At 40.1% G+C, this 12,934-nt stretch overlaps 1 protein-coding gene across 1 annotated transcript in view; it reads right to left on the bottom strand.

The window, feature by feature from the left end:
- LOC128533806 (NACHT, LRR and PYD domains-containing protein 12-like) overlaps positions 1-12,934 on the bottom strand; it is a 605,307-nt gene that overhangs the window by 512,634 nt on the left and 79,739 nt on the right. Inside the window, exon 9 of the mRNA XM_053508060.1 lies at positions 3,046-3,219. Coding sequence (XP_053364035.1) covers positions 3,046-3,219 — 174 coding nt within the window. The remainder of the gene's footprint in view (positions 1-3,045; positions 3,220-12,934) is intronic.

Genomic DNA, 12,934 nt, shown 5'->3' with positions numbered 1-12,934 from the left:
AGTCCCATTTGCAATTTGCCACCAGCCATGTGGGGGACACAGCAAACATGTGGAACAAGGTGCTCTGGTCAGATGAGACCAAAATGGAACTTTTTGGCCAAAATGCAAAACGCTATGTGTGGTGGAAAACTAACACTGCCATCACTCTGAACACACCATCCCCACTAAGAAAACCTCTTGGAGTCTGCAAAAAACTTGAGACTGGGGTGGAAGTTTACCTTCCACTATGACAATGACCCTAAACATAAAGCCAGAGCAACAGGGGAATGGTTTAAAACAAAACATATCCATGTGTTAGAATGGCCCAGTCAAAGTCCAGATCTAAATCCAATCGAGAATCTGTGGCAAGATCTGAAATCTAATCTGACTGAGCTGGAGCTGTTTTGCAAAGAAGAATGGGCAAGGATTTCAGTCTCTAGATGTGCAAAGCTGGTAGAGACATAGCCTAAAAGACTGGCAGCTGTAATTGCAGCAAAAGCTGGTTCTACAAAGTATTGACTCAGGGGGCTGAATAATTACGCACATCCCACTTTTCAGTTATTTATTTGTAAAAAATGTTTGGAATCATGTATGATTTTCGCTACTTCTCACGTGTACACCACTTTGTATTGGTCTTTCACGTAGAATTCCAATAAAATTGATTCATGTTTGTGGCTGTAATGTGACAAAAATGTGGAAAAGTTTAAGGGGGCCGAATACTTTTGCAAACCACTGTATAAGTTGAGTTAGCTCTCAATGCTCTCAAAAGTATTTTCTTCAAATCTTAACAAAAACTGATCTAAAGTAAACAGATCAGTAAATGTTCTTGGGTTGTTCTTGAGGGTTTAGTCTTTTTTTTTCTGTCACTAATCCTTCACACTTGAAAGTTCGGTTAGCTGTCATTGCTAGGTGTAAATATAATGTCATTTTAGAAACTTTTCAAAAAACTCTCACAAAAACATCTGAGGTAAAAGTTGTTCTTTTTTTCCTTCTAGGTTTTGTCGTCCATTACAATATTTCTTCATCTTAGTTAAAAATAATTAGACTGGATTTTTTTTGTAAAGAATCTAACAACATACTGTATCTGAGTAAGAAGCTGTTTTTTTTAGTAATTGTGAGTAATAATTTTATTTTAGGAACTTGTTGAATAATTAGACTTGTTTTCTCTGTCATTAAACTTACACATGAAATTTCCTTTAGTACATCATTGTACTAAATATAGTTATTCGGGTCTACTTAATTTTTTTACTGATTTGTACTCAACTCATGAAGTATATTTTACATGATTTTTATATTTTTTTATATTTACTCAATATTTTTAAGTGTAAAAATGTTTCACCAAAAAATTTGAATACAGCACAATTTTATTTTTTAGAGTGAATAGAAATGTGGCACTAGTTTAAAAAAACGTCTTTGTGTGCAAGAACATGCATGTGCATTTAGATGCTTGTGTGAAAAAAGTGCCACTTTTACTGTGTTCTTTGCAAATACTGTATATTTTTTGCAGTTGAAGCAGAGTTCGTTTGTCCTTCTGTCTTTATTGCTAGGGCAGACCTGACACCTCTTTCTTTTAGAATCAGGTGGCCTCAGTGGGGTTCAGGTATGTATGTGGCTGTGGCTGTGTAGGTTGATGTTGAGGCAATGCTCTTTGTGTTGCTGATGGTGTGGAAGGAGTGCTACATGAGCTCTGCAGCTGTCCGACCAAGGCTGCAGCGGCTGGGTCCCGGGGCACCCGTTTTCTTTTCTCAATGTGTGCCTTAACAAGGGAACTTCCTAACTCCTCAAGAAGCATTCTCCGCTTGTTATTTCTGGTTACGTTCCACCCTAGGTGAATGTGGATCCACAACACAAATGCATTGTATGCAGAAACATCTAGTATGTTATAAAACACGACCATTGGCCATCTCTTGGTCATTCTCTGGCAAGTGTACTGTAGGTGGAAGTCAGCTTATCCAGGCTGTCCACTCCATTTGCAGCAGCTGCCCTGCCATGTAAGTCAGGAGGCACTGAGCTGATGTTACCACTTTTGGATTTGAGTTTCAGCAGGAGTGAGTGCAGCTTCGGGATCGGTGACCTCCTCATCAGACTCATTAGATGTGTCTGTGCCTTCTGGTAGATTTTCTACAATGTCTTCCTCCTCAGAAACCTGCTCATCTGTATCATGATGCTGTTCTGTGTCCTCTGCCTCATTTTCAGAAAATATATGATCCAGAACTTGGCTTACTGTGAATCTTCTTCTAATTTCTGACTGCTGAAAACTGTGTACACTAAAAGTCACTAATGCTAAACTAAATTTGTCCTATGCAAGCCCTTCATGTCTAAACATGTCTTTGTTTGTTTGTTTGTTTTGTTTGTTTAGGTAAGGAGCAACACAGGCAAAGAGAGAAGCCCCTCAAAGTGTGTTTATGATTTTTGTTTTGACCCTAACTATTGTTTTATAACCTTAAATTATAACTCGGTCAAAACTGACCCCACCAACACAAAGGTAATAATTTTCACCAGAGCATTTCATAATTTAGTAAAAAAAAAAAAAAAAAAAAAAAAAAAAAAAATATATATATATATATATATATATATATATATATATATATATATATTAAATACAGATTCCAGACAAAGTCAAAAAGGCTTGATGCAACAAAATCAGGTATTAGTTTTATGCATTTAAACGAGTTGGTTCTGACCCAAACACATGAGGAAGGTTAAGACCAATAAAATGTTTCTCATTTGCATTTCCCTGCTGCTTTTAAACCCTACAGCTCACACACGGTGCATTTAGTTTGTGTCCCAGGTGCAGTTTGTGTGATTAGTTACAGTGTTTTAGTAAATTTCACAGTCATTTCAGACACACTGCAGTCACATCAAGTCATGTTTTGCTCTGCAGCTTCTCACATACGTACATCTGACCCAAAGACTCTGTGACAAATCATCAGTGTGCAGTGAAAAGAAACAATCTTCCTCCTCAGGACATTGATGATCAACCTAAAACTTCTGCTTCAGTCTCACTATTAGAGAATGTGTCTTACTGAGGAGCAGGTCATGTGACTCTCAGAGAGATGATCTTACCTCAGTGTCTCTAGTTTACAGTCAGGATTCTCCAGTACAGCACAAAGACACTTCACTCCTGAGTCTCCTATTCTATTATCAGACAGATCCAGTTGTCTCAGGTGTAAGGGGTTTGATCTCAGAGCTGAAGTCAGAACAGCACAGCTTTCATCTGAGACACCACAATGCCACAACCTGTAGAGAGACACAATGACACACTCTTCATCACCAGATTTTTATCCTCATTTAAGACTTACTTTAAAGCTCATGTGTTTGTAAAAGTATGTTATCATTCAGAATGACATCGCCTGTTTATTTAAATTAACAATGTGATTAAAAATGATCATACATAGTCTTATATGTCTTTCTCCCAGCAGATGTGTGTATATTTACAGTATATTGCTTTTACAATCAAAACAGTAAAAGTGTAAAATATGGTGGAAAAAAAATAATTAAAAGATATGATGTAAAGTATCAATTAATTAAATTTAAAAATAACTAATGTATTGTGTAAACAAGATCATTCGCTGATAATTTATTTTTAAATAGATATTGCTGAATTCTAAATGTAATGTAGAGTAAAAAAATGTCTACAAATTGGATCCATCAGGTTTTACAGGTTTAAATGTGAAATTTACAGTGAATTAAAATTCTACAGAAAGACTGACAGAGAAAGGGACAAATGTGCTGAAGGTTTTGTGCATTTCAGGAATGATCATTCAAAAACTGTGAAAGTGAATCTGATTACATTTTCTGCTTAATTTATGAAAAATCTGTGAGATTAACAGTCATCAGTTTTACACATTATTTTGTCCTTCTTTCAGAAGCAGGTGTAAATTACCAGTGTTGTTGGAGCAGTTGCCAGGTCTCCGGTTTTAATGAGGAACTACTCTACTTCTGGAGTAATATCTTTGGCTGTGGATTGGAACTTGGCGATGTTTTTACATACTTCACATGGAACCTTAAATTGCAAGTAATTTGGTCTGTGAGTGTTTATTAAATACATTTTGACTCGTTTAATGAGCAAGTTCTTGATATATACTGTGTACGATATATATCGTCTCAGTGCGTGTGCGTCACTCATATAGTCAACATCTGTGTGCATGTGAACTGTTTACTATAACGTGTGTGTGTGTGCGTGAAGCATTTTTTTGTGTGTTTTCAATTATACTGACTTCTTCAGTAACTGTACTGCAACACTGGCCTCCATGAAGAAAAAAAAGATGAATCTGTTTAGAGGAGGGATTCTGCTAGTGTGTGTGTGTGTGTGTGTGTGTGTGTGTTTGCGAGAAAGTTGTCCTACACGAAGCCCCCCTGCTGCTGCTTCTGCTCTCGTCTAACACCAGTCATAATTTTTTTTAGGGGTAAAGTGCAGGTTATTGTGTTTTATTCTTATTTTATATTTTGCATTAATTATTCTTATATTCATATTTTTGGGTTGTGGAACGAAAGTTTTCATTATTTCTTATAAGCGAAATTAACTTTGATATACAAGTGTTTTGATGTACAAGCACCCGTTCAGGACAAATTATGCTTGGTATCCAAGGATCTACTGTATATTAATTGTAGCTGTAAAGAGCTTGTGGTGTTAATGTCATGTTGCACTTTATTTACTTGTCGGTAACATAGTTGATGGTTAAGGCGTTCTCTGTGTGTTAAAAGTTGCAGAGTACAAAGATCAATTTTGGTAAATGATGTCATTATGCCAGCACAAAACTGCTGCACCAAAAACTGCCATAGCAGGTCACCTGATCATTTAGAAAACAAAATTACCAATGGGACTTCTGGAGTATATATATATAGTGTGTGTGTGTGTGTGTGTGTGTGTGTGTGTGTGTGTGTGTGTGTGTGTGTGTGTAAGAGAGAGAGAGAGAGGGAGGGAGAGAGGAAGAGTGTGTGTGTGTATGTGTGTAAGTGTTTATTTGAACATGTGTCAGAGAGTGAGAGTGTGTGTTAGAAAGTGTTTGTGAGTTTGTGTGTGTGTGTGCGCGCGCATGTGAGAGAGAGAGTGTGTGCATGCGTACTGTAAAAAAATTACTCTAAAGGGTATTAAATACAACCCATGATAATCAGTCATATTTTACTTAAGTTTATAAATTAGCAAACAAAATATAACATGATGGGTATATTATACACATACTATCTATTTTTTAAAGGTAATGTCTGCAACACTAAAAAAGTAAGTAAAATTTAACCCAAAATATTGACTATAAAGTGCGCATGTGTCAATATTCAGGCAGGAATTGCTGGATTCACCATTTTCCGTGTGACTTGCCATGGCTGTGGAACCACGATTAGTTGAGCTACAGATAAGTTTTTATTTAACTTGTTGAAACCATAATGAATGCAAATGTTAAATTGTTTTAACAATAAAATCTAACAGAAGATTTGTATTTTGCGCGCTTTCCTGTCTCTGTTGTAGGCACCACAGTCTAGTGTCAAATTGACAAGTTAGAGCACATTGCCAAGTGCTTGCATCGTGCTTTTAGGTGAAACATACTGTATACACTCATGTTAGCAGCACAGCTCCGCTTCTCAAGCCTCCGTTTCACACGGCCGGAAACAAGTTTGGATATATTTGGCTCGATTTGTGTATCTTCGGACTCAGCCACAAAATGCTACATGCGAGGCACGCAGGCTGTGATGACATCATTTTCACTGTATATACCTCGCCGCTTATGTGGATGAGGTAAACAGATGCACCTGACAACACAAGAATAATATTAATTTGATCTTACTTTAATAAGATCAAAACATTCAATATATATATTTGTGCACTATTTTAACACTAGAAGTGCCAAACAGCGGTCATTTGACTGCAAGGGGGTAAAAAAAAAAATACTTCACACTCGATCAAATTTCAGGACCCTCCTTTCATGACTTTTCCTAGTTCTGTGAGCTTAATCACCCTGTATGCTTACATTTTCAAAATCGCACCAGTAAAAGCCAGTATAAAGCTATTTTGCTCTTATTTTACGTGAAATCGCTGACAGCTGCGCGCCGGTCATGCCGTTTCCTGCCTTTTCCAACCTGCGATTCTCATTTCTCTCAGCAGATGGCGCAAGGAATCGCGCCAACTATCTATGCGTCATTCAGTGCGTATATGTAACTATCTCAGGTTTCATTCCATATATGCAGTTTATTTTATATATATATATATATATATATATATATATATATAATTCGCCATTAATTCTGGCGTTGATAATCAGCTATATTTTATAAGGACATTTAGGGGATTTAGCTTTACTTAATTTTATAACGTTTTAAAAAAAATTCATTAGTTTGTTCATTCTGTTAGAAGCTTCCGTGAAATTATCTCTAAAACAATATTGTTTTACATATTACATATGTAATGACCCCTCCTGAGGATATAAAGCCTCATTATTAAATTTGAATAAATCAGATCTACCACAGCAGATAATAAACTATGCTATTTGAAACTATTCAAATTTAATATTGTTTTAGCGATAATTTCACGGAAGCGAGTTCAGAACTAAATCGCTGCTCCTGCTCCATCCGAGATGTTCAGAAGTTTCACATAGAATGAACAAACCATATATTTTCACCATACGATATAAAATTAAGTAGAGCTTTCCTTTTTGTTATAATACGAAGCCCCTAGATGGACAAAGGAGGAGAAAAACGGCAGAAAAATGTCATGCTAAAAACTTTGGGTTATAATGCAAAACATGACTTGTTTTTTTTCTGTCGTTTTTTCCCTCATCTTTTGTCCCCTTAGAGACTCTGTAGTAGGTTTTCTTAGTTGAATATGAAAAAAAGATACCGCTGATTATTAACGCGGGAATGAATGGCGCATTGTCCAAGTGCAAGTTGATCTTGGAGCTAAACTATTTGCTTTGGGTGAAAGCGCCATCTAGCGATCATTGTGTGTCTGCAGCAGCTTCCCATTTAAAACAATAGGCGGTCAAATGACCGCTGAACCGCGTTATAAGTAGGTGACACTGGCGCGGTGCTTCTAGTGTTAATACATTAATAAATTGAGCCAAATATCAGCTGACGTTGCATCTGGTAAAGTATGCATGCTGGGATTGCATCGTGCACCGTCTCTGCAGCCAAACCCTTCTCTACAGAACACTTATAATGTTGCACATGCGTGACTGATCACTCCAGTATCGACTCGTTTTCCGTACAGAGTTACATTGTTCAGATTCGATTAAACGCGACGCATCACGAGATTTGATGTACAAATGGCGTGTTCCTGGGGCTTAAAACGACGTCCATCCGGCAGAGCTGCGAGAAACGGATTTTTTTTCACATTCTCATTGAATTGGGAAATTCCTTTGTCCGCTTCTCAAGCGTGCCCTGGTGCTTCTTGTGAAATGGACAGGATAGATATTTTCTCTTGCTTCCACGGAAATGGAAATAGCCTTCAAGCACTCGAAAAATAAAAAATAAATAAATTAATTAATTAAAATAAAAATTAGACGACAGGTTTCTGTTGGGTGGCTGGGCGGCGGAGCCTTAATGATGCTCTCTCCCTTTCCTTAGCAACCTCCACGACGGGTTAACCCTTTCATGGGGTAAGCTTTATTCATCCCGTGTTTTTGTGCCATCGACTTATTTATTTATTTAAATACAGTTAATGTGGAAGCGCGGGGTTATATGATGACTCCCCAGATAGAAGAGACGATCCCAGGCTATCTCTCTCCTGGGACATCACCCTCCCTGGAAAGCTAACACATCCTTTCCAGCTGTGTAGACTTTCATCTTCCCTGGAGGGAAAAGCTTTTCAGGCAGCAGGTCAGGTTGGTGCTCAACTGCACATCATGTCGGTTTTGTAAGCCTACCAAGCTGACGTGCTGAGAGACTTGAGCACTGGCGGGGCTCTGGAAGATAGACGGGCATTAAGGATAAGAATCGTGCATTCCTCCTTGATGCCCCCATCTCCCGGTCTGGCCTGTTTGGCGACGCCGTTAACTCGGTCGCCACTAAGTTCATGAGGCGAAGTTATATGAATAATCCTTCAGAAAATTCCTTCCCCACCGTGCTAAAGAGCCGGGACTGTCGGCTACCCAGTCTCGACCGGGACCGAGGCTAAAGGCACATAAGGAGAGTGTTTGGAGCCAGGCACCCCCTCATAAAGATCATAAAGAAGTCGGATCGGCATACTGTCTTCTTCACAAAGAAGTCCTAAGGCTCATGTGCCCAGGACCATGGGGGTGGCCTCCCATTCGGGAGAGGCACATAGAATTCCTTTTGAGAATGAAGTGTTCTCCCTGGCACCCCCATGAGGTGGGTGTTCATGCTCCACACCAGGGGTGTTTCGGGCAACACCAGTCTCCAATAAAAAGTTAACTCTTTGGTTTTTCCCTGCCATGTTTCAGGATGCCGAACATCTAACATTCTCCCCATTTAACCAAGCCGCCGAGACTTTTGCCCCTTTTGGAGAAACTGGCAGCGTAAAAGCTACTGCCAAGTATATCTCCTTGGGTACTAAGCACTGTAGAAGGAAGCTACAGGATTCAGTCATACATCACCCTTCGCATTTCAACAGTGTGGTCTCCACTTCTGTGAAACTGGAAAGGGCGCGTCTGCTGACAGAAGTTGCTGGGAAAAGGGGCCATAGAACATGTTTACCTACCAGACAAATAGTCAGGCTATTACAGTCTGTATTTCTTGGTTCCCAAGAGGAACAGGGGGCTGTGTCCAATTTTTAGATTTCCGCGGGCTTAACCGCTATCCAAATGTTGACTGTCAAAGTGATTGTTCTCAAATCCTACCAAGCGATTGATTTGTGACAATCGATGTGAAGGACTTTCATATAGAAATATTGCCACAACACAGGAGGTTCCTGAGGTTTGCTTTCGGGGGCGAACCTTACCAGTATCGGGTCCTTCTATTTGGTCACCCGCACGACTGTCTGGCCCAGTCTCAGTAGCTAGCGCTTCGACATCAGGATGTTGTCCTAGCTCATCTTTGTTTCTTAGAATTGAGACCTAATGCCACGAAAAGTGTGCTCTGTCCTGTTCAGAGGACAACTTATTTGGGTGTCACATGGGATTCGATCGTAAGGCGGGCACAGATGTCTCCCGCTCGTGTCGAATCCATTCTCAACACCTTTAAGGAAATCAAGCTAGACCAGAAAGTAAATGTTCATCGCTTTCAGAGATCTTTAGCTGTTATGGCAGCTGCATCCACGGTGATACCTTTGGGCCTTCTGCACATGAGAGCATCTTAGTTGTGGCTAAGATTTTAGTCGAGGGCCAATCCCCAATAAGGGTTATGCGCGAGGGGCTTTGTACCCTTTCTATGTGGTTCAGACCCCAGTTTCTGACTCTGGGTCCCACTCTAAGTCCGTCTTGCCACCGCAGGATGCTAACGCTTCCCTCACAGGCAGGGCTGGACTGGGACAAAAATCGGCAGAATCAGAAATCAATTATTTTTCTACAATAATTAAATAGATTCAACATCTTTCTTCGACATAATTTCAGACTGCACAGATGGTAAGCTTACTGGGCTTACAGAGACTTAATATTTTTAGACTTAATATTTACTATAAACGATAATGGATTTCTATACATTTAACATCAAATGACCACTTTGGTTGTAAGATTCAGATAATTATTTAAAAGCTAGACATTTAAAATGAGAATAAGAAAGAAAAGTATTTCTTTGTGCCCCACTTTTTTTGTTAATGCCCTACCTGGCCCCCTGGCAAAACTTTGCTAGACCCGCCCCTGCACAGTTACCAGCTGTCAGCGATGTAGAAAAGGATCCTGGTGTTATTTGTCTCTCAGAAACAGTTCATAACTTCCCTTCAACTCATTCATGTCACCTAAAAGATAAACCTGTTTCTCCATCATCAACTCTGATGATTCAATAAGGACATCTCCTGGTTTCACCTTTATGTTTCTCTTTCACATATCCAAACCGATCATGACTAGCAGCTTTTATGGCTGTGGCTCCAGCAAACAGCTGATAAACCGATCAGCTGATCAACAGGAGAAGGAGAGAATGAGAGAAGCCGAGGCAGCTGCAGCGTAAAGACACAGGATAACTCCAGCTTTGAGTTTTTTTTTTTTTTTGCTTGTTTGTTTTTTCATTCTAGCTAAAATACAGGACAAATCGCGTTCCTTTTTACCTCAATACGTAACGCGTAATATTTTCTCTGAATACGGGACGATTATTTTTTTTTTGTACGTTTGGCAACCCATACTAACTAACCTTATTAATAATTCACTCTCAGTAACATCATAGCACCAGCACAGAAACTCTGTCATCGTGCTAACTAGTACACAGTAGGAGTTATTGTAACTGACTGTAAAAAGTTAGCAAGCACAACGAAAATAAGCTACACCTACAGTACTTGGTTTATAAGTTTTTTTTTTTATGGTTTTACTTGGTTTTACTTAGGCTACCTCAGGTTCAGTTCTGCCACTTGGACCGGCCGCCTCGGGTCTCTTCTCCTCCTGCCTCCCCTTTCCCTCTTTAACCTGCGGCTGCTGGCCTCGATCACTTGCTAATTTTACTGAAGTGGAAGCTCCACTATAGCCACCAAACAACTGTGATATTTTAGCACTTCTGGCAGCATCTGCCTGAAGGGCTAGTTTCTTTTTGGCACTAATTTTTTCGGCTCCTCCTGCTGCTTTGCGTTTTTTGTTCTCCATTTTTGTTCAGCAATGATATGTGATTGCTGAGCCGTTGCAAGGGGAAGGGTGCATCTGACCTCCTCGGCTGTAATTGGTCCAGCCCAGAGTCGATCATGACCAATTGGCCAATCCGCCACCTTTAATAGTTTATAACGTTACAAAAAAAAAAAAAAAAAACATCGGCGGCCGGCCCACAAAAGACGAAAATCACCATCGGCCCACCGGGCAAATGCCCGGTATGCCCTATGGCCAGTCCAGCCATGCTCACAGGCAGCCCAAGGAAGCTAGCGAGGTCATCTTCTCACGCGCCACATCAATTGCCTTGAAATGATGGCTCTATTTCTGGCCCTAAAGCACTTCCTCCAGCAATTGAGAGGCTATCATGTCTTAGTGCGGGTGGACAACACAACGGTAGTTTCATATATTAATCGCCAGGGCGGACTGCGCTCACGCCACTTGAATAAGCTAGCGCACCGGGTTCTGCTTTGGGCACAGGACAAGTTCCTGTCCCTCAGGGCAATTTACAAGCAGCAGGGGATCCGTCAACAGCGTTTGCGCCTCTTATTGGTTGCGCCCTGTTGGCCGACCAGGGTGTGGTTCTCGGACCTAATATCCCTCCTCGATGGCTTACCATAGGTAACCATGAGGACTGATCTTCTGTCTCATGCGCAGGGGACAATATTTCATCCCCGGCCTGAGCTTTGGAACCTTCACATTTGTCCCCTGAACGGGACCAACTAAGTCAAGCTGGTCTTTCAGCCAGCGTAATTGACACTATTCTAAGTGCTAGGGCTCACCCCCACTAGGAGAGCTTATGCCCCCAAATGGAATGTATTTGAAAGTTGGTGCATGACGATGCAGGTAGACCCAGTCCACTGCCGAATTGTTTCAGTGCTGGAGTTTCTGCAGGAAAAGTTGTCCTCGGGCTTGTGCCCCAGTACTCTTAGGACGTACGTAGGTGGTATGCCACGCTGCCACGTTCTGATTGATGGGTCACTGTGGGAAAACACCCTTTAGTTGCCCGCTCATTTGTGGAGCTAAACGGTTGAGGCTTTCATTCTCAGGTTTCATTCTATATATGCAGTTTATATATATATATATATATATATATATATATATAATGAAACCTGAGATAGTTACATATATGCACTGAATGGCGCATGGATAGTATGTGCGATCCTTTGCGCCATCTGCTGAGAGAAATGAGAATTGCAGGTTGGAAAAGGCAAGCAACGGCATGCCGCAGCGCAGCTGTCAGGAATTTCACGTAAATAAGAGCAAAATAGCTTTATACTGGCTTTTATTGGTGCGATTTTGAAAATGTAAGCAAGCAAGCCCACAGATCTAAAAAAGTCATAAAAGGAGGTTCCTGGAATTTGATCGAGTGTAAAGTATTTTTTCCCCCATTGCGGTTAAAATGACCGGTACTCAGCGCTTCTAGTGTTAAAGGTTCTTTATTCTTTAATATTACATAATTTTTTTTATTGAAATGCATTGTAAGGTGCTACTTTGTGTTTAGTTTTAATTAGTTTCAAATGTTTTAAAAATAAATAAATAAAAAAAGTAATTAATACAGTCTCCTGTGTCTAACCAGGAAATTAAACTTTCCCCGGAATAAGGAATGTGTAATTATTCTTTTTGGCTAATCTTTATTTATAATAATAAAGCAGATTATCTATTACTCTTACTTAAGTTAATGTTAATCAATTTTTAAAAGTAATTAGTAATGAGAAACATTAGGTACAGTGGAAACTTGGATTACGAGAATAATTCTTTCTGGAAGAGGGTTCGTATTCCAAAACTGTGAGGTTCACTACTAGAGGGCACTGTTCATCCAGAGTCTTGTTTATTGTAGTTTTTGTTTGTGGACTCAGTTTCCCAGAAGGCACCTTGGTCAGGTGATGAGACTGCGCACCTTAACCAAGGTATCTCATTAGATCTCCTATAAATAGCTGGTTATCCTGGGAAACTGGGTCGAGGTGCTGACAAGGCACGCAGAGCCCAGGTGTTGTGATGGACAGAGCTATCGTAGTGAGCAGGTCAGTAGCAGGTCTAATTACGGGAATCTAAGAGCAATTCCTGATCTTAAGATTGGAATTCACATTAAAAGTTGGTGGTGAGTCGATTGGGGAGGGGTGTGGTAACAGGCTGACGACCTGTATAGTCCAGTAGCGGTGTTCCCCTGCAACTTGTGCAACGGCCACTTTATAACAACCTTATCAAAATGGAGGGGAAGAGTACGGATGGTATGGAATATAGTGAGCAAGAGGGGACTGGTGGAAAGGAGAGGAGAGAAA

This window comes from Clarias gariepinus, chromosome 12 (genome assembly GCF_024256425.1).
Source record: "Clarias gariepinus isolate MV-2021 ecotype Netherlands chromosome 12, CGAR_prim_01v2, whole genome shotgun sequence".
Classification (NCBI taxonomy): domain Eukaryota; kingdom Metazoa; phylum Chordata; class Actinopteri; order Siluriformes; family Clariidae; genus Clarias; species Clarias gariepinus.
The sequence above is the reverse complement of the archived record's forward strand: the minus strand, read 5'-3'. Positions and strand labels throughout refer to the sequence as shown.